General features: G+C 33.9%; 1 protein-coding gene and 2 long non-coding RNA genes across 3 annotated transcripts in view; all 3 read left to right on the top strand.

The window, feature by feature from the left end:
- LOC127838367 (uncharacterized) overlaps positions 1 to 20,166 on the top strand; it is a 49,145-nt gene extending 28,979 nt beyond the window's left edge. Inside the window, exon 2 of the long non-coding RNA XR_008029786.1 lies at positions 17,182 to 20,166. This is a non-coding gene — a long non-coding RNA (uncharacterized LOC127838367). The remainder of the gene's footprint in view (positions 1 to 17,181) is intronic.
- Positions 1 to 27,754, top strand: part of LOC127838353 (uncharacterized) — a 145,342-nt gene that overhangs the window by 110,976 nt on the left and 6,612 nt on the right. The window contains exon 5 of the mRNA XM_052366056.1: positions 27,338 to 27,425. Coding sequence (XP_052222016.1) covers positions 27,338 to 27,425 — 88 coding nt within the window. The remainder of the gene's footprint in view (positions 1 to 27,337; positions 27,426 to 27,754) is intronic.
- On the top strand, positions 10,817 to 12,080 carry LOC127838370 (uncharacterized). The gene is made up of 3 exons (XR_008029790.1): positions 10,817 to 11,277; positions 11,438 to 11,612; positions 12,006 to 12,080. It is a non-coding gene; the product is annotated as an uncharacterized LOC127838370 (long non-coding RNA).

The following is a 27,754-nucleotide window of genomic DNA, read 5'->3' as shown; positions in this document are numbered from 1 at the left end:
GTCACAAGATATATGTATTTCATACCATACGAGTTTTTAAGGATATTTTCAGATCTGAATACTGGTATTTTACATGTGTTAAACTTTAACTGTAATGTATCGCAGATTCAGAGATGTATGTTTTGTTGTAAAGGTCATTTATCCCAACATATCTCAGACACAAAGAGTGTCCAAATTTGTGCGAACAATTAAATTAAAACTAAGACATTTATCGATTGTCATTACCTGCTGTATAATTTATTTGTGTACTGACATATATTCAATTGTGGTGAAATCAACCGGGATCACCTTGGTGAGAATCTGGTGGAAAAATCACTGCACTAACCTGAGACATCAGTCTGTCATGATTGATTGCTCAGTTGTACATATTTTTCTAATTCTGGCTACCATAACTTTAAATGTCGCTTTTTATGACTTTTGACTGGCGCGACTTTATAGTTATGGACCAACCCCATTAGGAAAGTCAACCAGAAAATGCCCAAAAGTGGACAGTTAACAAAGACCGGTCCAAAACAGCTTTTAAATGCAGTTATTGGCCCATATCAATCACTTGATTGGAAAGATTGACATTTTTCACATTTAACTGATACATTCTTTCACAAACTACTATCTTAAACATTTAAAATTTATCTATTCTGCTCTTACACATGGAGAAAAACAGCGATGTGACAGACTTTCTTGAAATGCGAATCTCCCGAGATTTCACGGTCATATGATGGTATTTCTACTTTTAGTAACATACCATGTGCTCAAGTGTTTTCAAAATCAGAATGACATTTCCCGGTATTTTAGAATATTCTGGCTTGTTTTGTGAACAAATTGTAGTGTAAATACAAACTAAAAGTAAATATTTAAAACTACCCGATTCACACTGAAATCAGTTTTATAATCCACCAGACTTATGTTGTTAATCACAAATAATAGATTTCACAAAACGAAAGTGATGTTTACAATTTCAGCAAAAAAATGTCAAGGTCGTTCGAAAGTATCCAAATTAAAACTAGTCTTGGACAAAGCGACAATGGTGTCAAAATTGTGAATTTCAGACTGATGAGAGTTATTTTCATCTATTGTAAGATGCATTTGAAACATTTGAACCTTAAAATATTCCTCGGTGCAGTAATTTATATTCATTCATCAATATATGTAGAAATGTATCCAAGAAAATGAGTATTCTTTGATTTATAGCGTGACATAAATATGTTACCACTCTGGTTGACTTTCGATACAGGGTTGGCTTCAGCGTACAGGTATGTCAATACTATATAAATTGTACGCTGAAGTTTCTTTAGCTAATATTTTTCTAATGTTGACAGACCATTGACATTGCTGGGGTTTGTTGAGTTAAAGACTTATTATCATCAGGGGCAGGAAGACATTATAGACATTAAATAGCGTATCATTACGTAGACAACAGTTGCACAACTGTATGCGTAAAAGGTAAATCAGTATATAAATAATTATATTGACAACTAGCTTACGTAGCAACGTCCGAAAATATGAAATATCCGACATCTATTTCAATATTTAAAATTCAAGATATAATGACTACTGAACTGTTTTACTATAAGGATAAAACAGTAAAACTATGTTTTAATGAAAATGAAACACAACAAACTAAATACTTATCATGATAACGGCTAAACGACTTATTATCCCAATATAACACTGTCATTGAATCGCACATTTCAATTAAAATTATTCCCCTTGAAAGTTAATGCATATTGATATAACGAATTCATCAAACGTTATCAAACATTAGTAATTTGCATTGCATCGGATTCCCACAATATTATGTGAATGTAAATCGGATCCGGTTGTTGTTTATGTGTCAAGCTCATTTTGCCAGTGAGATACTTAAATTTCTTGCGTAGTAAAATCGGCTAGATTGAACTTTACCGGTACGCAGTAGTTTACCACTATCAAATCTACTGTAAAGTACACAAAGATACTTACATAATTCTGCCGTATCTGTCTGAATAAACATCCACTGCACAAAATATAGACATTTGTATTAATGATTATTAAACACAATCATATTTTTCTGTGTTTATTGAATTAATAACACTGAGTTTCTTTGTCGCGTTACAAGATGGCGGATCTCTAGCGCTGTTCGTGAAGTGACGTCACAATGTTTATTTGAGCGCGTGCCCGTTCCCACAAAAAATATTTAAACACAAAATACTCCAAAACTAGATTTTTCCCAGGTATAACGCCTATGCCAACAGGTAGATCGCATTCTGGTACATATACATGTCAAATTTCAGCAAACGTGTTCGGCCAGTTTTCAAGGCGCTCAAATCGCAGTGATTTGCACCAACTTAACGAAACTTAGCCCCCTTTATCATTCGTTCGATTGAACGTCATCAATGATGACGTCCAATACATCACTCATTCCATATTTAAACAAAAAATCCTCATGAAATGAAACTGTGCCCATGCCGCGCATGGACACGGTTTCAAAATACACTTTAAATGAAACAAATTCAATCACTGTAATTGAAAAAGTCATGGAAAATTTCTTATTAAGCTTAAATTATAGATAATGTATTACAAAAATATATGTAGATCATGAAATGAATAGTTTTGTTTGAGAAAATCACCAAAATGATGTCCATTCCCAGTTTGATGTCTTATTCCCAATTCACATAATACAGTGTTATAATAAGATATTGTTAATAACAAAAACAAACATCAATAGATAAAAAGCACAGTTATGTTTCAATTGCAAGTAATTTTATGAAAAAAAGAAAGAAATTCTGAGAACATCTTAATATGCTTTTATTAGAACTTCATAAAAATAAAAAAGAATACAAATAACTATCCTTAGAAAACAGATATTTGTAATTACTAAATCCTAAACAAACAGCAAAAGATCCAAAAAAATTGTCTAGGGAGCAGGGGTGAATTGTCTAGGGGGTGAATTGTCTCCTCGGGGTGAATTGTCTTGGGGGTGAATTGTCTCGCTTCCGGGGGGGAAGATCAAGGGCAATAGTTTCACAAGTGAAGAAGCTGGCCTTGTCTTTGGTTTTATTTTCAATGCATGTTGCCTTAGCGCTATGTTATGACACTGACACAAATAGGCGTACTTGTGTCACTTTCTGTTTTGATGAAATGGATTTGACTGTTTGCTGCCTTTCGGAACTTGAAATTTGGGCAAAAATATATCCCCTTCCCCCTTAACCCTTTGCATGCTGGGAAATTTGTCGTCTGCTAAAATGTCGTCTGCTGAATTTCTAAAATTAGCATTTTCTTTGATTTTTTTCAAAGAATACTATCAGAATAGCAAACAGTTTGGATCCTGATGAGACACCACGTTTTGCATAGGCCTTTAAAATTCGGTTCCCGCACTGAAAGGGTTAATGAATGTTATCCACTTTTATAATTGATTTTTTGTTGTTGGTATTGAATTAATTAATTAATTGAACAATGATGAAATTATTCACATACTTAAGTGCAATTCAGTGTCGTTACAGTACTGTAGATTTCGTCTGTGTGGTTAATCAAGTGTATCTACTGTAGATTATTTTAAATTTATTGAACATCATTTTTCACACCTGAGGATGTTTACGTCTGCTGCATCTTTTAGGCTTGAAAGCCACAGGTTGTGAACAAATGTCTGCATGTGTGCATATATTTTATTTCTTAGTTTCTTCCTCACCTGAATAATTACATGACAGTGTGTGATGATGAATATGTATTATCATGTTTATGACAATGTGCTCCTGCAGTTAAGACTCAAAATGTGGGAAGAATTTTCAATATTAAGAGCTTAACCCTTACAGTGCGGGAACCGGATTTTGAAAGCCTTTGCAAACAGTTTGGATCCAGATGAGACGCCACAGAACGTGGCGTCTCATCAGGATCCAAACTGTTTGCTATTCTGTTGTGTTCTTTGAAAAAAATCGAAGAAAATGCTAATTTTAGAAATTCAGCAGAAGACATTTTAGCAGACGACAAATTTCCCAGCATGCAAAGGGTTAATTCTATGCATTAATCTCTGACTCATTGAAAAACATATTTTAAAGTTGACATGGTCATGTGCCATGTGGATCAACCAGAGTACCTAATTAAAGCTCCACCTATATTGTATTGTCACCACCGAAACAATTTACATGGACCCTGGTCCCAGAATGGAAATCGAATACTGGTTGCTGGTGTGACTGCACCAAATTGGCCTTTATTATCAGGCGATCAATTACTTGAAAATGAAAATCTACGGTGGAAACTTTTTCGCAGTATAATTATTATTAATATTTATTATTGTTACAGTTACATGTAAGTTGTGTCAATACCATCAGTGAATTCGTATAAATATGGGATATTACGTAACCAAATGCATTGATGGTGTGTACATCACAATTTCAGCAAGAAAAGATTTTTCAGATACCAAATAGACAATTTTATGTGTTAAGTTTCTTTTTGATAAATTAATGCAGTTGTTTTTTACTAACAATATAATATCACCACTATTGAATGCCCATAATCTATGAGCTGTTAGTTTGTTAGTTTCCATTTTTATTTAATGTCATTTATTAATATAAAAAATCCAAATAGTGCCTTATGCCCTCTTAAATACATGCATCCAGTCTTATCTTATTTTGTCACCTTAGACCCCTAGAGAGCACAGTCACCCACAGTTTATTAGATTACAATCAGTAACACAGTAACTGATAAGCTGAAGGACACACTCCACACAAATATCTTATTATCTCCAGGTCAAACAATCTTGAGATTTGAGGGTTTTTTATTAATTTTAAATGAATACGAAATAAGTTGTTTTTTTTATTGAGGAAAACAAGTATTATAATAATTGTTTTAAACAATGTGTTGGCATGGTAAATCTATCAGTTGTATTTGATTTAATTATTGAGAACAATGGGCTAATGAATCTGCAGATTAATTTCACAAAGACAATATTATCAGTTTTAAATACATAGTTTTATTTGTTTGTAATATTACTGGCAATCTTCTTAGTTTTTTACTACAAATCCTTACTTTTTGTTTATCCCTTTACCCCTTAGATACTAAGTAGTATTTTGACGCATTTGTAGTCACTTAGAAAGTTATATTTAATTCAAGACCTTTCTTACTAGATCCAAGTTTTAAAGGCTTCATTTCCAACCCTTAGATACTGATGAGCAGCAAACAGCATAAAACCTGAACAGCCTGCGTTTTATTCACAGGCTGTTCTGAAGTTATACTGTTTGCACATAGCCACTTCCACTTTGCTTTTGTGTGGGAAAGGGTTAAACAAGTGTTATATTTTTATGCTGCCCGAAATAAAATTTTGGCGGAGCATATAGTGGCCAGTTTGTCCTTCCTTCCTTCCTTCCTTACTTCTTTCCGTCACACTTTTGTTACGGTTTCTCATAGCGCCTTCAACACTTTACCGATCTCTTTCATATTTGGCATGTAGGTACCTTGCATGGACCTCTACCTTTTGATGAGGTTTGAGGTCACTGGGTTCAAGGTCAAGGTCACCGAGGCTAATAATAGATTTTCTGTCACGCTTTTGTTACAGTTTCTCATAGGGCCTTCACTTCTTTACGGATCTCTTTCATATTTGGCATGTCTAAGGTACCTTGCATGGACCTCTACCTTTTGATGTGGTTTGAGGTCACTGGGTTCAAGGTCAAGATCACAGAGGCCTAATAATAGATTTTCTGTCACGCTTTTGTTACAGTTTCTTATAGGGCCTTCACTACTTTACTGATCTCTTTCATATTTGGCATGTAGGTACCTTGCATGGACCTTTACCTTTTGATGAGGTTTGAGGTCACTGGGTTCAAGGTCAAGGTCACCGAGGCTAATAATAGATTTTCCGTCACGCTTTTGTTACAGTTTCTCATAGGGCCATCCGCCTTAACTAATTTACCGATCTCTTTCATATTTGGCATGTAGGTACCTTGCATGGACCTCTACCTTTTGATGAGTTTTTAGGTCACTGGGGTAAATGTCAAGGTCACCGAGGCTAATTATATATTTTTCCGTCACACTTTTGTTACAGTTTTTCATAGCGCCTTCAATATTTTACTGATCTCTTACATATTTGGCATGTAGGTACCTTACATATATAGACCTACCTTTTGATGACGCTTGATGTAATTTGGGGTCAAGGTCACAGAGGCTAATAATAGATTTTAGGTGGTTATTAACATAGATTGACAAAGCGCATCATCGGGGAGCATCCATCGTTTTCAACGATACTTGTTGTTAGGAGTTTACTAAGGAGTTATAATGCTTGGGTCAAAAATGATTGAAAAAGTACCAAACAAATATTTGTGCAAATGGGGTGTCACTGGGCCAATTGTTGTACTGCTCATTTGACACTTTACAGTAAAACTTGTTGTTCAATGTCATAAGTTGGCAGTCATTTAGTCCAGCCCAAAAAAGGGACCTTTTACACATTTCAATATTCAGACTCATAATTTAAGATTCAATGTGACAGACTTTCAATTGATTTAAGGGCTTCTAAATGCTCACACCTCACATCAAAGATGATAAATAGTCTCTGGAAAAAACACAATGGGATTTCAATCAGGCAACATTCATTTTAATTTGTTCCCAGCATTTCATAAGCACTTTTTATATTGATCATTAAATTGTTCATCATAATCCATAAATAAACATTTAAAATGTATTTACAATTTCTTTTGAACATTCTGAGAATCTCCAAATGCTTCGTGACACTATTTCCAATATTCTATCAGAAATTGTGTTTTTGTTTTGTCTCTTTTTAATTCACCCTAGGGTGTGATGAAGATACAAAAAAGTATGTCAAGGGAAGCTCTGATTTTCTCCTTAATTATTTCAAGATAAAAGAGTTGTACATTTCATGCAAATTAAATATGCTTCAAAACATTAAGGGTATTGCACATGCTTGATAATAGTTTCTTTGTGTCTCAATCACTGAAGCACAAGCTGCTATCTACTGTTGTGCAAATCTCAAATTTTAAATCTAACTTTCATTTTTACCTGAAGTATTTAGTACAAATACCATTTCATAATTATTTGATGAGTTGATAAAACTTTTTACCTGAGAAATGGGGTTATATTTTCAATAAGTTGCCAGTAGCAGACATGGGGTAATCATAATTGTTAATCTGTTATCATCATGATTATTAATTGATTACTTTTTTCATTAATCATGGATTGATCATTAATTATAGCTTTTGTTTTACTTAAATAATAATTTTATAGATTACCACTACAAGAGGTCATTACTCATTATTATTTTATGATTATGATTACTTTTGACCAAAAAGCAGATTCAATTTCAATTCATGAAGACAAATGACACATTAACAACATCAGATACTTGCCAACTTATCATGTAGTTAATTACTCAAGTGGTGTAGATCTCTGATAGCTCTCGGTCCAAGGGGTATTTCAAGGGATTAAGTCTGAACAATAGTTCTTATTTGGAATTTGCCTACAACTGGTTTTTCGGCTAATTTACATGAGTTACAAATAAAATTGACCTAGATCCACGGGAATGCGTATTGTTATTCCCCCTACAGGTGAAAATGGAGGGGACTTATGGTTTTTGCTCTGTCTGTCAGTCAGTCAGTCACACTTTTCTGGATCCTGTGATAACTTTAAAAGTTCTTCATATTTTTTCATGAAACTTGAAATTATGGATAGATGGCAATATGGAGATTATGCACGTCATTTCATTTTGTTCCTACGTCAAGAATTCTGCTATGGCAACAAATAGATTAGAAATATTGCTGAAAATAGTGGATCCTGCGATACTTTTAAAAGTTCTACATATTTTTTCATGAAACTTGAAACATGGATAGAAGGTAACATGGAGATTATGCATGTCAATTCATTGTGTTCCAATGTCAATAATTCTGATTGGTATGGCAACAAATAGACTAGAAATATTGCTGAAAATGGTGGAGTTTCATCGGTATTGGACTTATATTGCTTGGAAATAGTCTTGTTCAAACTAAGCAAGTACGGTACCAGAATATTCATGTGACACTAGGGTCATAATGGTAAAAAGTTTATTGTACCTAACGATTAGTGGAGTTCCGAATACAGTCTATTGCATTGATGATCTGCATGTATGCAAAAAATAAGTGTTGGAGCTTAATTAGGTGTGGGAACAGTTAAGTAATCAGTCAAATAATTGATTTCATGAGAATTTTAGTGAACCATGTTAACCCATGTATACAAGTTACATTTTGAAAAAGCAATTCATGCAACTTCTGCACCAGTGGAGAGACTCTGGCATTTTCTTTCCTTTCTGATAGAAGTTGAATGAGTGACCGCACTTTTCAAATGCCCATGAACATCAAATGCAATAATCGTGCAGTACTATGCATCTTTCTTTTTTGTGCAAGTTAATAGGATAAGAATTAAGGGTGTCACGGTACTGTGTGGGACGGTATATGGTAATAGTCTCCTCTCAGTACAGTGCATGATACGCCTTCGAGTGCGTATGGTACGGTACAGCATTTTTCATATGCGCCAACGCGCCAAGTAAACTTTTAATGTTTGGATGTCGTAACAATACGCGGCAAGAAAGATTCCAATGGCGCAATCAATAAAATATGTGGCACAGTAATTGGATCAATGTTAACGGAAATTCTCCCAATATCATCTCATATCACATTTTTAAATGACAAATTTTGTAATCATGAATTTAAAATAAAATTACATTTTTTACAAATTAAAGAAATGAATGTATGTAGAGGTCTTTAAATAAAATTGAAAAAATGGTTTAAAATGGTTTGTATGTTGTTTCCATCTGACAATACGTATCCCGGTACATATTGTATCGTACACACTGTACCGCGATCCGTATAGTAATGAAGGGGAGCGTATCATGACACCCATAATAAGAATAGGATTTTTTTTTATAGATGAACAGTGGTTGATAAAGGGTCTAGAAGCCCAAATATTATTAAATGCATGAATTAATACATCTGTAATCAATTTGATCACTTTGGTTGAGATTACCAATTAATAATATATCAATGAAAAAAAACATTAATCATGTTAAAAAATAAGTTAAAATCATTAATTTCATTGATTTTTTTTCGTGCAATTGACCACATGTCTGCCCAGTTGCAACTGAAAGTAACATTCTTTTGTGACATAGACATTTTGCTTCACCTCATTATAAGAGCTATCACACTGCAGTTTATAAATTAACTGATAAGATAAGCTATTGGGGGACATCACTGACCCCAGTAGACAGATTATCTCCAGAGCCAAATAATATGCAGGTTTTGTTTTTTGCTATAATTAGCACATGCTTAACAGTTACATGTATATGTTTCAATTGTACTTTCTCGTGGAAGCTGTCTAAGCCAGCTTTTCACCTTACCTGCCCTTGTCAAAAAAATAACCCACTTTCATACCAAAACACACTTAAACCAACATAAAACTGTGTTTATTCTGAGTTTTTCTCAGAGGAAGTTGGTTTTTGCTATTAAAAGCGAGTTTTATGTGCGCTAAACTGTGCTTAACTGAGTTTAAAGTTGGTTATTTTAAGAAGATGTGTGTTTAAGCGAGTTTTTTTCTGTAAGGAGTCAGTTTTTTGTGTGTCAAAAGTGAGCCTTTTTATTTATGAGTTGGTTTTTGTGTGTTTAAGTGTGTCTTTTTGTTTTATAAGCGAGTCTTTTACAACAGGAGCTGATCCTTTTTAAACAGAAGTGGGTTTAAGCGAGTTTAAATTGGTTTTTTTGATAATAATTTGAGAGCTGAAACCAGGCTAAAAGACTCACTTTAACACACTTTTCAATAAGTTGGTCTTTTGTTTATAAATAATACTGATCAATAAAACAATAATTCTTCAAATAGGTCTTTGTTTCATGTTTATAGCCATATATAATACAAGTCAATTGTAAAGGTGCTTTTTTACAGCTTGTTTGCCATTGTCCCTATTGTAAATGTGTGTGCTCCCCATAATTTTTTAGTGAATATTGGATGAAAATGGCTCTTTCAGAACATCACAGGTTCACAGATGGACAACAAGTATCACTGCCAAAAACTATAAAAATGATAAAACTTAGTTTTATACCTGAAAATGAAAGAGTTTGTGTTTTCGCTTAGATTTTTTTCTTTATATTTGTTTTTATTATAAACAATATCTAATGATTGCTTTATGTCTTAAAATTATTTTATTTTTTTTAATTTTTAAAACAATCTTATATGATTGTTTATATTTGTTTAAAACAGTATTTACTTGTTCTGCATATTTAAATAATTATGGTATTGGAAACATTATTTTGGAAATAATCTATTAATTTGTGTTCATAAGTTATGCAAGATTTTGATATTTTCATATGATACCATTATATCCATTTTCTTAATTTGCAATAAAATAATAAGATGCCAAACATGACCTGTGTTACATAAACAGTCAACAAAATAACAAGACAATACCTAAAAACACCCCTTTTCACACCACCAACAATAAACAGATAACAATCTGTCAGGCATTCAGAGCTAAACAGGGTACTGATTATCAGGGGCAGATAAGGCTACTGATAGGGTTTGCCCAGACATAAGGCTGGAATGAGGTATAAGACTTCTGATTGGTTCAATTTTTTGCACAGGAAATTATTTGAAAACAACAACTTTTGAAAAACAAGATGGTTTCAGCAATTGAATTGAGCTAAATTAAATTAACATTAAGACTTATAATTGTTCTGTAAAATGTATTGAAATACTGTCAGCATGAAGTATTGTGTGATGAAAACAATGTGTATTTACTACAATATGGAAATCAACAATAAGTTTGTTGGAAAAGAAGTTCAACTGTTTTTTTTTTGGAATACTGAAGAACAGTTTTAACAGGTTTGTATTGTCATTTCTTCATCCTTTTTTATTAAGTTTACTGAATTAATTATGATCATTATTATATTTATGTATTGTCACTGGGAAATGTAAATTGATAAGTTAATGTATTGCAACTTAAAGGAAAAACAACACAATTTGATGCAAAAATAGATGAACATACACATGACAAAGTGTAAATGTTGTGTACAGTGAATTATTGTGGTTGTGTTTTATGATTATTTTCATCTTTATTGTTATTTATAGATATTTCTGGTTATTACTGAACATATTTCTTTCCCTCATATTTTAATTTTGAAGGTTAAACTCTTGCCCCAAGAGCAAAAGGGGTAATCATACTACCTGATGTATGGACTTTTACACCAGGCTTTTACCCTGCACGAGCTGGCCAACTTGAGGGGAACTGAAGTGGGCAAACCTCGCCCTGTCCTTGAACAAGAAAGCTGGATTTGTTGAGAGGTAAAACTATACAGGTTATTGCATTTTAAAAGCGTCACAATTCTGACCAATGTGACAAATATTTTTAGAGTTTGAAATGTGATGAAAGTAAATTACAAGCTTTGGAAAATTACCAATTGTAAATATTTTGTCAAAACTCCTTTTCTTTTTTTGGTTCCAGAGTATCATTTAAGCTGAAATCCAGCATGAAACCAGGGAGGTGATGGCCATCGCACAGGCCATGTGCCGACTATTCACTTTCCACCAGCTTGTGACTTGCTCCATGAAGGGAGCAACAACTACAACTGGATCACCAAGACCAAGCCTCCCCGCTGCTGAGAGAAATGCAATCATTGGTATTTTCTTCATCATAAAAATTTGAAGTACCAGTTAACCATATAGAAATTAAATACACATTCTACAAATATTTTTCAGATCACTTACTGTTTACAGTCGCATAAATGATCATTATATTACATCATTAAATTTTGTGAAAAGGGGGAGTTTTTATAATCCAAGTGACAGTTAACAATAGGTTTTTTTTTATTCATGAAGACAGGGATTGAAAAACTTTGTCCGTGTCTCTAGTCACTGTCTCCAGGACAATCGGTAATAAACCCATTTGTGTTGACTTCCTTAATATGCAAATATTTAACCTCTTTTTCTGGCTAGAGTATTTTCTATTTAAGATCAGATTTTGTTGTTTTTTTGCATGTTTTTAAAATGAATAGTCTATTATATTTTTTCAGATGTCATAGCCAAAACCGTTGACAAGCCTCTGGTTGATGTTGAAGAAAAGATGAGAGGTTGTTTAAGGCATCTGCAGCTGATGAACAACTAGACTGAAGTCTTTGTAAATAAAATGTGCTGTTAAAATGATTATTTAACCATTGTTTTCACTTTGTTATATAGATTTGCACCTGTTTCAACAACATTAACTTATTTTTATGCTCCCGGTAGGGTCTCATATAGCAGTTGATCTGTCTGATCCTTAATCTGTCTGTCTTTCCGTCCGAAAACTTAGCATTGGTCATAACTTTTGCAATATTGAAGAAAGCAACTTGATATTTAGCATGCATGTGTATCTCATTGAGCTGCACATTTTGAGTGGTGCAAGGTCACGTTCATCCTTCAAGGTCAGAGGTCAAAATCCAATGTAAGTAATAAGCAAAGAGAGAAAATTTCTATACCTGCCAAATGATAAATAGAAATTTTATTTCAAAGCGGCGCAGTAGGGGGCATTGTGTTTCTGACCAACACATCTCTTGTTTGTATTTATTCCATACAATCTTACTTTTTTCAGTTCTTTCTTTGTGTTCAATGTTATGTTATAACACTATTATATTTTATTATAACAATGCCATGTCTGTCAAAATAGTTTTATCATGTTGTGTATATGGATATATATGTAAAGTTTTATGTTTTAGCGTTTAAAAAAGTAATTAGAATATAATTTATGATATTTTTGTTCATAATAAAGTTGTTCAGTTTTCAAGTGGGTGAAAAGTGGGTTTTTACTGAGCATTTAACAGGTTTTAAAGCTAGTTTTAACTGCGTTTAATCTGTGAAAAACACACATTTAGCTCACTTAATGCTCAAATAAAAACCCACTTTAAACTCGCTTACAACAGGAAAAACCGACTTGATGTGTAGAAGCGGGTGTAAAAGCCAACATAAAGAAGGAAAACACACTATCTTTTAACCAACTTAAGTTGGTAAAACTCGGTTTTAAAGCGTGTTTTAACTGCGTTTAATCTGAGTTAAGCACACATTTAGCTCACTTAACACTCAAACAAATCCCCACTTCTAACTCGCTTAAGAACAGGAAAAACCGACTTGATATGAAGAAGCAGGTTTAAAAGCCAACATAAAGAAGGAAAACACACTCACTTTAACCAACTTAAGTTGGTATAAGACGGTTTTAAAGTAAGTTTAAACTGCGCTTAATCTGTGAAAAGCACACATTTAGCTCACTTAACGCTCAAACAAAAACCCACTTTTCACTCGCTTTAGAACAGGAAAAACCGACTTGATGTGTAGAAGCGGGTTTAAAAGCCAACAAAGAGAAGGAAAACACACTCACTTTTAACCCACTTAAGTTGGTTTAAGTTAGTTTTAGTTGGTATAAGAAGGTATAAGCGTGTTGGTTTATGTGAGTGAAATCCAGGTTTTACCTACAAAAAACCAAGTCGGTAAGCAAAAAGTGTGTTTAAAAGACACGCTTTAACCCGGTGCCAATACCGCAGGGTTTAACACAGTTTTAACACGGATTAAAACCGGGTTTTGCCCACTTTTTTGACAAGGGTGACCTTTGTAAGACAGACTGTCCAATAAAATTTCCTGCGGCTAGACACAAATAAAGACACTTCATTTATTTCATTGGCTGATTTGAGCGATATATATATATGGTATGTCAATAAAAGATTCTTATTGTGTTTTCAACAATATCATGAAAATATTATTTTTGATTATTTCACCATATTGACGTTGCCAAATGTGTGGGGAATGCTTGCAAAAAAAATAATAATGTTATAATATATTATACATTTTGGGAAGTAATTTAAGTATTTCTTTGCATCAATAGAAAATAACATAAAATAATGACCACTTAAACATTAAAATTATTGTAATCCGAACAAGATGTAGCCCCCCCTCCCTAGCAATTGCTGTGAGGGGTAACAAACACCTAGACATTAAACCCGGGGGGGGGGGGGGGGGGGGGGGGGGGTGTTCTGCTGAGACTTGCGAAATGTGACCCATTTTTATACTGGAACTCTGATAAAGTAGACCCATTTTTTTTAAAGCATACCCATTTGTATACGACAACATTGAGAATGTGGACCCATTTCAATACAAGAAGTTTTATAAACTGGACCCATTTAAATACTAGAATTTGATAAAGTGGACACATTTCATACTTGAATTTTAATGTCTGTCATATCAATACAGTATACTTATTGAATTTGCTATTATATCTTTCCCGCTACTGAAATTTACTTTTTGATACCCATTTATATGGTGTGCGGTAAAAATGCCAGAGGTAAAAATGCCAGCGTTAAAAATGCCAGAGGTAAATTGGTAAAAATGCCACAGGTAAAAATGCCATAGGTAAAAATGCCAGACGTTATATAGTAAAACAGATTTTTGAGCAATATTTTTTTAAGGATATTGAGTATTGTACGGAAACATTTTTTTTTTTAATTGAACATGTTGTTAATGGTTGGGAATTTGTGTTTCTTTGATGAATCGGTCATTAAAGAAAACTTGTTAAATTCATTGTAAAAGGATATTGAGTATTGTACGGATACATTTTTTAAATTAAACATGTTGTTTGAGAATAATGTGTCAGTAATACATGTTATTTTATATTGTATTCTAAAGATTCACATGCTTTTTTTAAGAAATGAAAGATTCAAATGTGTCTTATTCATATTGTTTCTGTGTTTTAAATGTGTCTTATTTATATGTGACTACGTGCTTATTTTTTGAAGAAATGAAAGATTCATATGTGTCATATTTGTATTTTATCCATGTCTTAAATGTGTCTTATTTAAGACTACATGCTATACCGCCAGTGCGCTGCAATAGATCTTATTTCTTAATCTCCACTTTCACACTTAGCGCTGTCTTTAATAAGGCTACCTCTATTTCAAGGACAGATTACTGAAAACTAAATAAAAAGTACAACGGTGATGTTGATCCATGTTGATGTTGATTCTAGCTAGATCATATTTAAGTAAATAATATTAGTTCGGAATTATACAATTGCGTATGCTATGCTTAGAATATATAGACATTTATTAACATTTATTAACTGTACTGATATCCACATCAAATAATGATTTTACCTGTATTATTTGCCATTGAACGCGTATTTAAAATAATAATGGTAAATAAAACGGACGCTTGCAATAATTGTCATTAACTTTTTCAAACGGTATAAATATAAGACAATGGTAGAGCGTTTACTATTTATTGAAGTTTTTTTAAGGTACACAACAATTTAGCAATAAATGAAATCAGTTATTTTGGCAGTAAATCCAATTTTTCCAGTACAGTAAGCCAGGTGCCTGTGTATTGAGCTTATAAGATAGTGATCAACACAGCAGGTTGCTAATACACAGTGTAGACTTCCCCTGACTTTGATTCGAGCACAATAAATCCCAATATTATAAAATTAACAGAACAGAACAGCGAGTTTATTTGCGACATAAGCATATACAGCTAAACATCAAACTACCATAATAATAAATACACAATACACATGCATCAAAATAACACCAAAAATATGTTTATGCATTTTGTAAAAATATACGACTTGTGAGAATGTATGATGTAAGAGAAAGCTCTTTCTGTTTTAACAAAGTTAAGTGAATTTTTAAAATCCACAATTGATAAAGAAAAAAATACAGTTAGATGTTATGTACAAAATTTTAGTTGTGGGGGGAAAATTTACTCTCTAACAAATCTTTATATTATCTGCTCTAAGTTTAAATGCTGTAATAAGCAAGACGTATCAATACATGCCTCATTTAATAATCAATCTATAATATATTATGCATTTATATATAAGCAAATTTCTGATTTCAATAGTTTTATGGTTTCCCATATTTATGCCCCCTTCAAAGAAGAGGGGGTAGATTATTTGTACATGTCGGTCAGTCCGTCCGTCCACCGAATGGTGATGTATATCATTTGATGTATATCAAAGTTATAATGGCAGACACAGTATGGTGCCAGATAAGAGATTAGCCCTCCCCAATTAAATCAACTTTTTATAATAATTTAAACATTTATAATTTGACTTCATTCTCATTCACAATCTTACTTTGTGTAAATTAGTATAAATAATGGTTTGTTTATTTTGTGTAGTTAAAATCATCGAAGAATGTGCTTAATTAAAAAAGTGCTTCAGTTTTATAAGTTAAGGAAAGTTTTAATAAATTGATCATTTAATATATGATTTAATTTATAAATTTAGTTTTGAAACAAGAGTCATTTAATAATTAAGATAAGAATTTAATTAATAATTTAATTTTAATCCATTGATCAAGGAATATTAAATCTAAGAATTTAATTTAAAACAGGTGCTTGTTGATCAATTTATAATACAGGAAGATAATTTAATAAGGTGTCTTAGCTCAGGTAATATTAAATACCACACAATACCTGGAAATAAGACAGCATTTTGTCTTATTACCAGTTATTGTGTGGTGTAAATGGTGGATTGGTTGTTTATTGTCTTTCTGTGTTTATTTGCTGAAATATGACAATGAATTTATAAAAATGAAGCTCATTCTATTACAAGAAAAGGAATTTTGTATAATGGAAGAGTTTTTAAGTTACAATATTCATGTAACACACATAAATCCTATTTTAAAGGTAACTGGCCGTCAACTGCAGTAGTCTGTTATATCTTATGGAGAAATTGCCATTATTACATTATGCAGTAACAAGTCAACTAAACAGCCTGAATGTTGTTGGGTTAACATGGTTAAAATGCTGATAGAAAGAAAAAGAATTCACATATGAAACATTATAAATTGCATGCTTATGTGCCTTCTTTATAAATTCCATGAGGCCTTTATATTTTATGCCCCCGGTAGGGTGGCATATAGCAGTTGAACTGTCAGTATGTCAGTCTGTCCGTCCGTTCGAAAAAAATAAACGTTGGCCATAACTTTTGCAATATTGAAGATAGCAACTTGATATTTGGCATGCATGTGTATCTCATGAATCCGCACGTTTTGAGTGGTGGAAGTTCAAGGTCAAGGTCATTCTTCAAGGTCAAAGGTCAAATTGCGGCGCAGTAGGGGGCATTGTGTTTCTGATGAACACATCTCTTGTTTTATCTAAATTTAGAATAGCATATAATACATTTCATATTATTTGGTGTTCATCTGATATGCTCATTTGTATTTTCAGTTTGGCCATGCCCAGGAGGGAGTGACTGAGTTATGGGGTGCAGAAGAAGCACAAGCCATCTCGACATGATGAATCATCCCCAACAGCGCTTGAGGATGGTTTCCTGCTCAATGAGGATGAATCCATAACTGAGAACTGAGGATGATACTTCTCTCAACACTGCATTGTATGAAGACAAAGCAACTCAGTGTGGTTAGTCATCGTCAACAACAGAACCAGACTAAGCTGACGTTGGAGACTGTCAAGTTGAGATCACTGTGCCTATCAGGGTTGAGTGTTACATACTGAACGAAGTGATCCAAAGCAATTTATTGTCAATACGCACGCTAGAGACCTGGACATTCGCTTTTTTACATTCAGATCAAAGCATGGCAAAACATATTTAAGGATAAAAGTATGTGTTAATGAAGCAGGACACACTACTGAACATGTTCATGGTTGGGAAGTTGCCCAGAACCATTTTTTGTGGGAACAAATTTCTAGTGATTATCTTTTTGCCCTTTAGCTCACCTGAGCACAATGTGCTAATGGTGAGCTTTTTTGATCGCCTTTTGGCAGTCGTGGAGTGCGTGTTGTGTGGCGTCAACATTTGCCTTGTAAACAATCTTGAGGCCACATTAATTGTCCAAACTTCATGAAATTTGGTCAAACATTTTTCCAAATGAAATCTTGGACAAGTTAAAAAAATTGTTCCGGTTTATTGTCCGTCATCATGAAACATGGTCAGAAGATTTGTCAAAATGATATCTTGGGCAAGTTCAAAAATGGTTCCGGTTGGTTCAAAAACATGGGCACCAGGGGGTGGGGCATTTTTCCTTATATGTCTATATATAGCTATAGAAAAACCTGGTATCCGGACAATTGCTCCTACAGACAATCGCTCCTACGCTAAATTTGACAGGGCGGACGGTCGCTCCTACGATGTTTTGACAGGGCGGACAGTCGCTCCTATGATGTTTTGACAGGGCGGACAGTCGCTCCTACGATGTTTTGACAGGGCGGACAGTCGCTCCTACATTATTTTGCCAACCCGGACAATCGCTCCTACATTATTTTGTCAACCCGGACAGTCGCTCCTACATTATTTTGACTCCACGGCAAAATGTAGTGTACGCAGATCAAAGGCTAACACCTATGATTAACCGGCAATTAAAATTGCCAACTTGTGTCGAAAAATGCGAAATAAGCCAGATATTTAAATTAGAAATCGAAAATGTCTGTACATTTGAATTCGCCAGCATGTTGCATTTCATGAATTTTGTATTCAATGTATAATTGTTCTTGTCTATTTTGTGTTATTGTAACATATACATATAACATTTTATCAATATATTACAATTCAACACATACAAAAATCGTTCCGTATTTTAATAATCATAGAAATGCCGAATAAGAAATTGTTCAGTGTCATATCAATCAATGGGTCAAATGTGAAAACAATGACCTAGCCAATTGTTTACTAACCTTAATTCACTTTAAAGGGATCTTTTGACGGTTTGGTAAATTGACAAAATTGAGAAAAGTTGTTTCAGATTCGCAAATTTTCGGTTTAGTTATATTTGTGAGGAAACAGTATTACTGAACATTTGCCATGGTCTAATATAGTCATTATATGCATCTTTTGACGATTTAAAAACCTAAAAATTATTAAGCGTTGCAACGCGAAGCGATTGAATAATTTGGAAAGTTCTAGTGATGTCGTTTAAATTTGTGAAACTACGATGATATAAGGTATAAAATACGCATCTTATGTATCCTTGGCAGGATAGCTCAGTTGGCTAATGCGTTTTTACTTAGAGTCCTGCTGCGGGCTACTTTTGTTTTCCTTTTTTAAATTTTATTTTTGATTTTTTACTGGAGCTTTTAAAATTTAATGCTTACATTTATCAATATAAAGCATTTAATGACAAACTTCAAAACATGCCAAAATCTGTGAAAAGGCCCCTTTAATGTGACGCCATTCTGTAATCTTTATGCACGGTTTGCACATCATAGGTGTCAAAGTGGTCATTATCAATTGATACTACCATTTTTGTTATAGCAATTATTGATTAAATGCGGTTTTTATGTTTATTCCATTCGCAAAATGGCACTTATTCCAATAAATGTAATATCGGAACGAATGTCCCCGATAGGAATAATGTAGGAACCATTGTCCAAAGTGCCCTTATAACTACCTTATATTTACAGAATCGACAAACTGTAACATAGTTTGTCAGTAAGTAAATTAATTAATTAAAATCAAATTGATCGGCTCATGTTAAATTGGCTTTCTGTTAACAGGTTGGCATTTTTAATTGTTGGTTAATTAAAGGTGTAAGCCTTTGATCAGCGAATAATATGTTTTGCCGTGGAGTCAAAAATAATGTAGGAGCGATTGTCCGGGTTGACAAAATAATGTAGGAGTAATTGTCCGGGTTGGCAAAATAATGTAGGAGCGACTGTCCGCCCTGTCAAAACATCGTAGGAGCGACTTTCCGCCCTGTCAAAACATCGTAGGAGCGACTGTCCGCCCTGTCAAAACATCGTAGGAGCGACTGTCCGCCTTGTCAAATTTAGCGTAGGAGCGATTGTCCGTAGGAGCGATTGTCCGGGATTCGAAAAACCTTTTTAACACTCTATAGAGTGTCCCAATGATATCATGAAAAACATGGCCACCAAGGGGCGGGGCTTTTTTCCTTACATGACTATGGTAAAAACATGTTAACACTCTCAGTCGCATTTATAGTCCAATCTCCATGATGAAAAATTCTTATGTGATTATGAATTTTCTGCCCCATACGATAATGGCTCTTATGCTTACATGTTTGTTGCCTGCATCTCTGCAGAATATTAGCTGTTTTCTCCCGATATGTTATTAATTTTGTAATATCAACAACTTGCTTAATACGTGTAATAAATTGCTTATTTTTTTATGCCAGGTGTATTGATATGTGTTTATGAATGATGAAGTTTTGATGAAATATCATTAAATTGTAAAAACTATGTTCATGCATTCTTTTATTGCACAGACTAAAATTGTTACTACAGAGGTTTACTTAGAGACTGTATCACATAAATGGTTGCATAAGCTCCTCTGTAGAAGCCGGAACACATTTCATTTAGTTTATCATTATGTACATAAGGGGACTTACTTTTAACGTTTTGATTGTGCTTTTTAACAACACATGGAATCCATATGTTCTTTTCATTAACTTTTTGCATTCTGGGCACTCATACACAACGGACTGATTAATGTCCTCAACAAATTCACTATCACAATGTTCATCCTCGTCACCCCATGACACAAAATCCGCCTAAGACATGTTGAAGAAAAACAGAAAAGTCACTTAATAACTTGATCGATATGCTAAATATCGGAGAATGGCACAGTATACAGGTCTGAAGATTTCTATACATATACTCTAGGTTGTAATGTTATTTATTATTGGTAAAATTGTGCATTGAATTGAGCGGTAATTTAAGAGAGCAAAGAACACAAACAGCAGATTAGAGCAGACCAAGAACAGATTCTCTCCATAAGAAGAAAAACTTGTTCAGAGCTTTATTCAAATTATACTACAGGTAAATGGCATTCGGATTATTCAAATTTGAAAAATGCAATTAAAATGAAAAACAAAAACCTAATTAAAACAACCTATTATTAGTTGTTTGTCGTAAGATTCTTATCGCTCCTTTATCTCATTACAAAGGCCATCTTTATATACCGGTAAGCATTGTTTTTTTTTCAAACTGGAGCCAGATAAAATCGCTTAATAAAACAATGCGGCATGTGATTTATTTTAATTGACACATTACCGTTGAGTGATAATACCGCATACATTCTCATTTTAATAATACATAACATATTTGTTTCAAATCGCAAAAACTGGAATGCGAAAGCGAGTTTTAGAAATGTTGATAAGCGTGTTTACTACCGTTGCAACCGTCAAACAGTTGCGCGTTAAAACCTATCTCGCCAAAACCACTGGATGCGCGAGAGTTTGCCGATATTTGGCAAGCAGTCTATCTCTGTTATCTATGTCTCTGATAAAACTAATTACTGCTGTGTTGTTTTTTTCATCCTTTCCATTTGTCTCTTTTATATGTCTGTCAAATACAGGGCATATTAAGGCTCGATTGGTCATTGTCGGCTCGGGTACTACTTACATGTACCCCGGGTACTCTTAAGTATACTTACATGTACCCCGGGTACGGTAAATATACTAAAACGTACGCGGGAAATTTAAAGCTGAATCGGTCGTTGTCGGCTATTTTTATGTCCCCCACTATAGTAGTGGGGGACATATTGTTTTTGCCCTGTCTATTGGTCTGTCTGTTGGTCTGTCTGTTTGCGCCAACTTAAACATTTTGCAATAACATTTGCTATATTGAAGATAGCAACTTCATATTTGGCATGCTTGTGTATCTAATGAAGCTGCACATTTTGAGTGGTGAAAGGTCAAGGTCATCCTTTAAGGTCAGAGGTCAAATATATGTGGCCAAAATCGCTCATTTTATGAATACTTTTGCATTATTGAAGATAGCAACTTGATATTTGGCATGCATGTGTATCTCATGGAGCTGCACATTTTGAGTGGTGAAAGGTCAAGGTCATCCTTCAAGGTCAGAGGTCAAATATATGAGGCCCAAATCGCTTATTTTATAAATACTTTTGCAATATTGAAGATAGCAATTTGATATTTGGCATGCATGTGTATCTCATGGAGCTGCACATTTTGAGTGGTGAAAGGTCAAGGTCAAGGTCATCCTTCAAGGTCAGAGGTCAAATATATGTGGCCCAAATCGCTTATTTTATGAATACTTTTGCAATATTGAAGATAGCAACTTGATATTTGGCATGCATGTGTATCTCATGGAGCTTCACATTTTGAGTGGTGAAAGGTCAAGGTCATCCTTCACAAGGTCAAGGTCATCCTTCAAGGTCAAACGTCATATAGGGGGACATTGTGTTTCACGAAGATAGCAAATTGATATTTGGCATGCATGTGTATCTCATGGAGCTGCACATTTTGAGTGGTGAAAGGTCAAGGTCATCCTTCAAGGTCAAACGTCATATAGGGGGACATTGTGTTTCACAAACACATCTTTTTTTTAATTAAATATATTCATATTTATGTCAATTTTCTGTAAAATGGCCTCTATATTATCGAAACTCATACTCACAAAGCATGTTGAGGCAGTTTTTTTTAAATAGAAGTTTGTTTAAGATAATCGGTAGCGCGTTTTACGACATAAGATTTTAGGCGGGAATACAACTCGAGTACAGTCTTATATCGACCGGGTACGATTTAGTATATTTACCGTACCCGGGGTACATGTAAGTATACTTAAGAGTACCCGGGGTACACGTAAGTAGTACCCGAGTCGACAATGACCAATGGAGTCCATATTAAGGGATTAATTATGTCATGCCTGGGGTCGGGCAGCTTCCAGTACTTTGTCCGGAGTATTAGTCTTTAACTATATCACCTATTCACATGAAACATCATACATGCATATATGGATAGATCTCACTGATGAGAAGTTCAGTGCACAAGAACTATAGCTATAGCCCCTTCATTACTTTATTTATCTCACTTTTTTATTGTCCGGGTCATAACGTAATTACAATAAGACCCATTTACATCAAACTTCGAACAAAGGTAGGTTGTGGTGTATAGAAGTGCAGCGTTCAACAATCATAAGTCGAGAACTCTGGCTTGCATATTTCACAATTCTATGCCTTTGTTGGTTTCACATTTTTTCTTGGTTTCCTGTTTTCCTGAAACTACTAGTTCATGATTGAAAATTAAGTTTTTATTACATTTAGAAAGGAAATCATACTGCTTATATGGGTTATATCAAATATTTCAGTTGTGTGTGGTATTTTGTATTTTATACACAATAATGAAAAGTGATATAAGTCCTTGGTGTTATATGTCTGTTTGTTTAGAGGGAAAAAGACAGCACAGGAACTAACGTCTGGGATATTATATCCTTATCAGAAAACAAAACGGTTAATAACTGAAACTGCAAATATAACTCAAATGTATTTAAACATCATCGATTCTATTGGAGAAGTGGTGTTGTGTCCCATATTTGAAACTAGCCAGTACAGTATGTTTCAAGAAGACTCCCGCATGTCTCTGCTAATAACGCTCCCAGTGCACGGTGTTGTGAAAGATAAAAAACAAACAACTACAATAACAAAACAATGAACCTAACACACTGCCCTATTCAGGCATTTTGTGTAAAAAAACAACTTGTGGAATGTAACCGGTACACTAAGGTACGACATTGCACCGAAAATGTTTGCAAGCTAAATTTCTAGAAAAAAAAACCTCCAAAACTGTTACACGGGAATAAACAGCAAAAGAAATACAATTCCGAATGACAATAATTATGCTTCCAATGTTATTGTCTTTCTGGATTGTATATATCATCACAGTAATGGATAAAAGCAACGTTTGGATTATCAAAAGGTAAATGCAATATATTTTCGAGACAAGTCACTTTATATATACAGTGAGTGTTGCAAAATTATGGTCGGAACGTTTTATATTCATCTATACAGAAATATCGGGGTCTAATCTTTTACCAAAAGGACATTATATTCAACGTAAATTTTGGTACTGATTTAAGAAAACTCAAAAATTATTATTTGATTCCGACACCTTAAAAAGAAAACATCAATTATTTAATAAAGTTTGGTGTCTTTATACAATGTAATATATTGCTATGTGTATTAACTGTTAAATGAATTGTGATTCCTACCCCCCCACACCCCCCCGTAAAAGTCCCATTGGAGTTCTTTTTAAATGGGAGTTAGACGGGGGTCCCCCGTCAAACACCCGTTGGATTTTATTGACAATGGGGGATTGACGGGGTCCCCCGTCAAACCTCCCACGGATGTTTAATGGAAATGGGAGTTTCACAGGAGCTCCCGTAAAACTCCAACGGGGGAAGAAAATCTACAAACACTTTATTTTCTTATTTAAGTACTTATTTCTTACAATTATGACTTCAGCATGTGTATTTGTAAACATTTAAACAGAAAACAAAGCATAACATTTAAATTACATTTTTTGTAAAATATAGGTAAAATTCTCCCGTCTGGAAAAATCTCCCGTTGGAAAATTGCAATTCTTAACGGGGGAACCAAACCCCCGTTGGGATCCCACGGGGGATGGCAACTTTATCATCAAATAACTCTACTTTCTAAAAACATTTTAACTTTTTTTTTTCAATTATATGTATGTACACAATGCCCCCTACAAATATGCAAAATTTCATAACAATTGTTCAATAAATAAAAAAAATAAGTTTGCAAATAATCTGGATTTGCAAACTTAATCTGGATACTGTTAACTGCAATATGCAATTTTAATTAACATAGTCTCAAAAAAGCACTATTTGCAAAAGGCAGGTCACTAAATTAGACCAGAGTTCCCCACTCACAGGCAAAGGTCACACTGTTGTGGTTAATAGATAGGCCAAGGTCACACTTGGGTGATTAATGGATAGGCCAAGGTTACACTTGCATGATTAATGGATAGGCTCAGGTCACACTTGCGTGAAATGCGTTAATGGTGAAATTGGGGCATAATACAACTTAAGCTGCGCCTAAATGTGTTCATACACCGTATATATTGCTTGACGTTTTGAAGGAAGAAAGGCTTTTCTATTTGCTTTGGCATTAGTTGTGTAGTTCAAATTAAGGTTAATGTATTTCAGTAAGCTGGTTTGTAAGGAAAAGCAAGAAGAACTTCATTAAAAAATAATGTTAGTAAAAGGTTCACCCTGTTCTGTATATATTGTCTGTATCCCCTTTTCAAATGTTAAGGACGGACTCATTTACCACATTATTTCATTCTGAGCATTGTCATTCAAACATGTTGCCCACCAACTTGTTTTTATGCCCCCTTTCGAAGAAAAAGGGGGTATATAGTCGCACTGTCAGTCTGTCACACTTTCGTGTCCGCCCTCAAATCAAATAGTTTTCATCCCATCTTTACCAAACTTGGTCAGAAGTTGTATCAAGAAAATATCTAGGTCAAGTTCAAATATGGGTCATGCTAGGTCGAAAACTAGGTCACGGTCACTTAGTGCATTTCAAGGATTTAACATGGTGTCCACTCTCTAATTGAAGTAGTTTTCATCTGATCTTAACCAAACTTGGTCAGAAGTTGTACCAAGACAATATCTAGGTAATTTTAAACATGGGTCATGCTGAGTCAAAAACTAGGTCACGGGGTCACTTAGTGCATTTCAAGGATTTAGCATGGTGTTCGCTCTCTAGTTTATGTGGCTTTCTGATTTATTTTGATATTCTAAGACATGTTAATGCCCCCGAATGAGGTCATATAGTGATCGGACTGTCCGTCACACTTTGCGTTTAGATTTCGAAAAATGCTCATAACTTCTACTTGCATCAAACATATTTTTACATAAAACTATTCATATAACACCAGATATTGAAAAATTCAACAATTACATTAAAATCAGGTGTTTCATGGGTTATGAGTAATTGTTCATCATATAACCGGCAATTAGTCTGTCTGTTTGAAATAACTGTAAATCAACAAAAGATAATTGTGCATGAGTTCATATATGTGGTTTATAACACTTTTATTTTAATTATTGCAAGCATTCAGAATTTCAAACTGCCACCTGAATTTACTGATTAACTGTATTAGGGTTTAAAAACAGTGCACTATGAAACTGCTTATTTCTTGATAAGTTTTTCCCTGAAAAAAAGCAAATTAAACTACTGAAGTTAACTGCATGAAAATGAAATCTGTTGCGCTACACTGGTACTGTGAAAGCTTGAATCCATTGCTATATTTGATAAGAATCAGACATTGTTCTGGTGGTACAAAGGCAAACAAATAATTATTGGATGTAAATTGCATCCTCAATGTTTTCAGATTAAATTCTAGCTCTGAGCCCTTTCAGCTAACATGAAAATCTTCATTTCATCTTTCGTTTATTGCTGTAATAATTGATACTACTAGTATATACACAATGTATAAGAAGTAAATTGCTTGTACAACTTTATATATTGAAACATTTGAACTAATGATCTCAAGTATCAGTGCATTTCACCTTTATATAGCAGAGGCCAAAATTCAGCTACTTCCCAATTGAAAATAGGGTTATTTTTTTCCAAAATTGATAGAAGAATTTCCCAAATTATTATGTTTTTTTTTAATTAGACATATCGGGCATCTCCCAAATTGAAAGCAATAAGCTCTAATATGATTAAGAATGCACAACAATGTGTCTTCTAATACTTCCGCACCATGAAAGAGACTTTGTTTCAAAAACATTTAAAAACACGGTCTTCTCAAAATGAGCAGTTATCGGGCATGAAATTCCCATTTTGATAGGCTAGGGCCTCTTCCCAATTTCCTGATGAAAAGCCCCGAGTATAACAAGAAAAAAATCATGTTAGATCAGTTGCTCCACTGAGATAAGAACTAAGGTATCTTTGAAATAAAAGGTCATAACATATATGCCCTCTTTACCTTCACAGCTGTTGCACAGCATTACCCAGTTTATGTTGTATTAACCGATTACCACTTAGATGCTATTTTAACATGTTTGTAGTCTCTGAGAAAGTTATATTTAATTTAAGACCTTTCTTACTAGATTAAAATTTTGAAGGCTTCATTCACAAGCCTTAAGATACTGATGAGCAGCAAACAACATAAAACCTGAACAGACTGTGAGATATTCCCAGGCTGTTCTGGTTTTATATTGTTTGCACATATAGCAACTTCAGGGTGCCTCTGAGTGGGAAAGGGTTAAAACGATCTACATTTTTAACAAAATGTACAGAAAACACTCAAAATTACTCAGTCAATGTATGTTTGTACAGTAAAGGCTTTATAACTTGTCAATTTCAAAAAAATGATAACTGCTCATGTTTGAAAATGACATTTCACTTTGTGTCTGCGCCCTAAATATTATTTCATTCTTTGGGGTAAAGTGTTCTTTTATTTTTTGAATCCATAACAAAAGTGTTGAAATCATTATATTATGAAACTGTAAACAATATAAAGAAGTTAATAAGTTCCTTTAAGGCCTGATGATAAATACTGGTACACATATACTACCGGTAAGTTCACATATCTTTATTTTGTTTGATTTATTTGTTTCACTCCTATATTAGAGTGTAGTGTGGTGTTCTGTGTTGAGGGAGGTATGAGCAGCTCCCAACTGGTAGACATTGACTGGAATTCACAGTTTCCTTCAGAAAGGTACTTAAGAAGTGGGTAAGGTATAAAGCTTGGGAGTCATATATAACGAGCACAATGGTGGTTGAGTATCATCAACCAAAACAGATGTTTTAGTCTGTAAAGTAATATATTATTCATGACATCTTTTGTACCTTATAATTTATTGATATGTTGTATCATATACATGTTGTGCCTTTTCATATACATGTTGTGCCTTTTTTATGGGGGGGGGGGTTACGCTATACTTTTTTGATATCTTATCGATAAAATTATTATACACATGGCTTTTAATTAAATAAGTAAACACTATGTAAGTATATTTAATCATTGGCAAGAAGCTTGTTTGGTGA

Source organism: Dreissena polymorpha, chromosome 7, assembly GCF_020536995.1.
Source record: "Dreissena polymorpha isolate Duluth1 chromosome 7, UMN_Dpol_1.0, whole genome shotgun sequence".
Taxonomy (NCBI): Eukaryota; Metazoa; Mollusca; class Bivalvia; order Myida; family Dreissenidae; genus Dreissena; species Dreissena polymorpha.
Note: the sequence above shows the minus strand (reverse complement) of the source record. Positions and strands in the feature narration are given on the sequence as shown.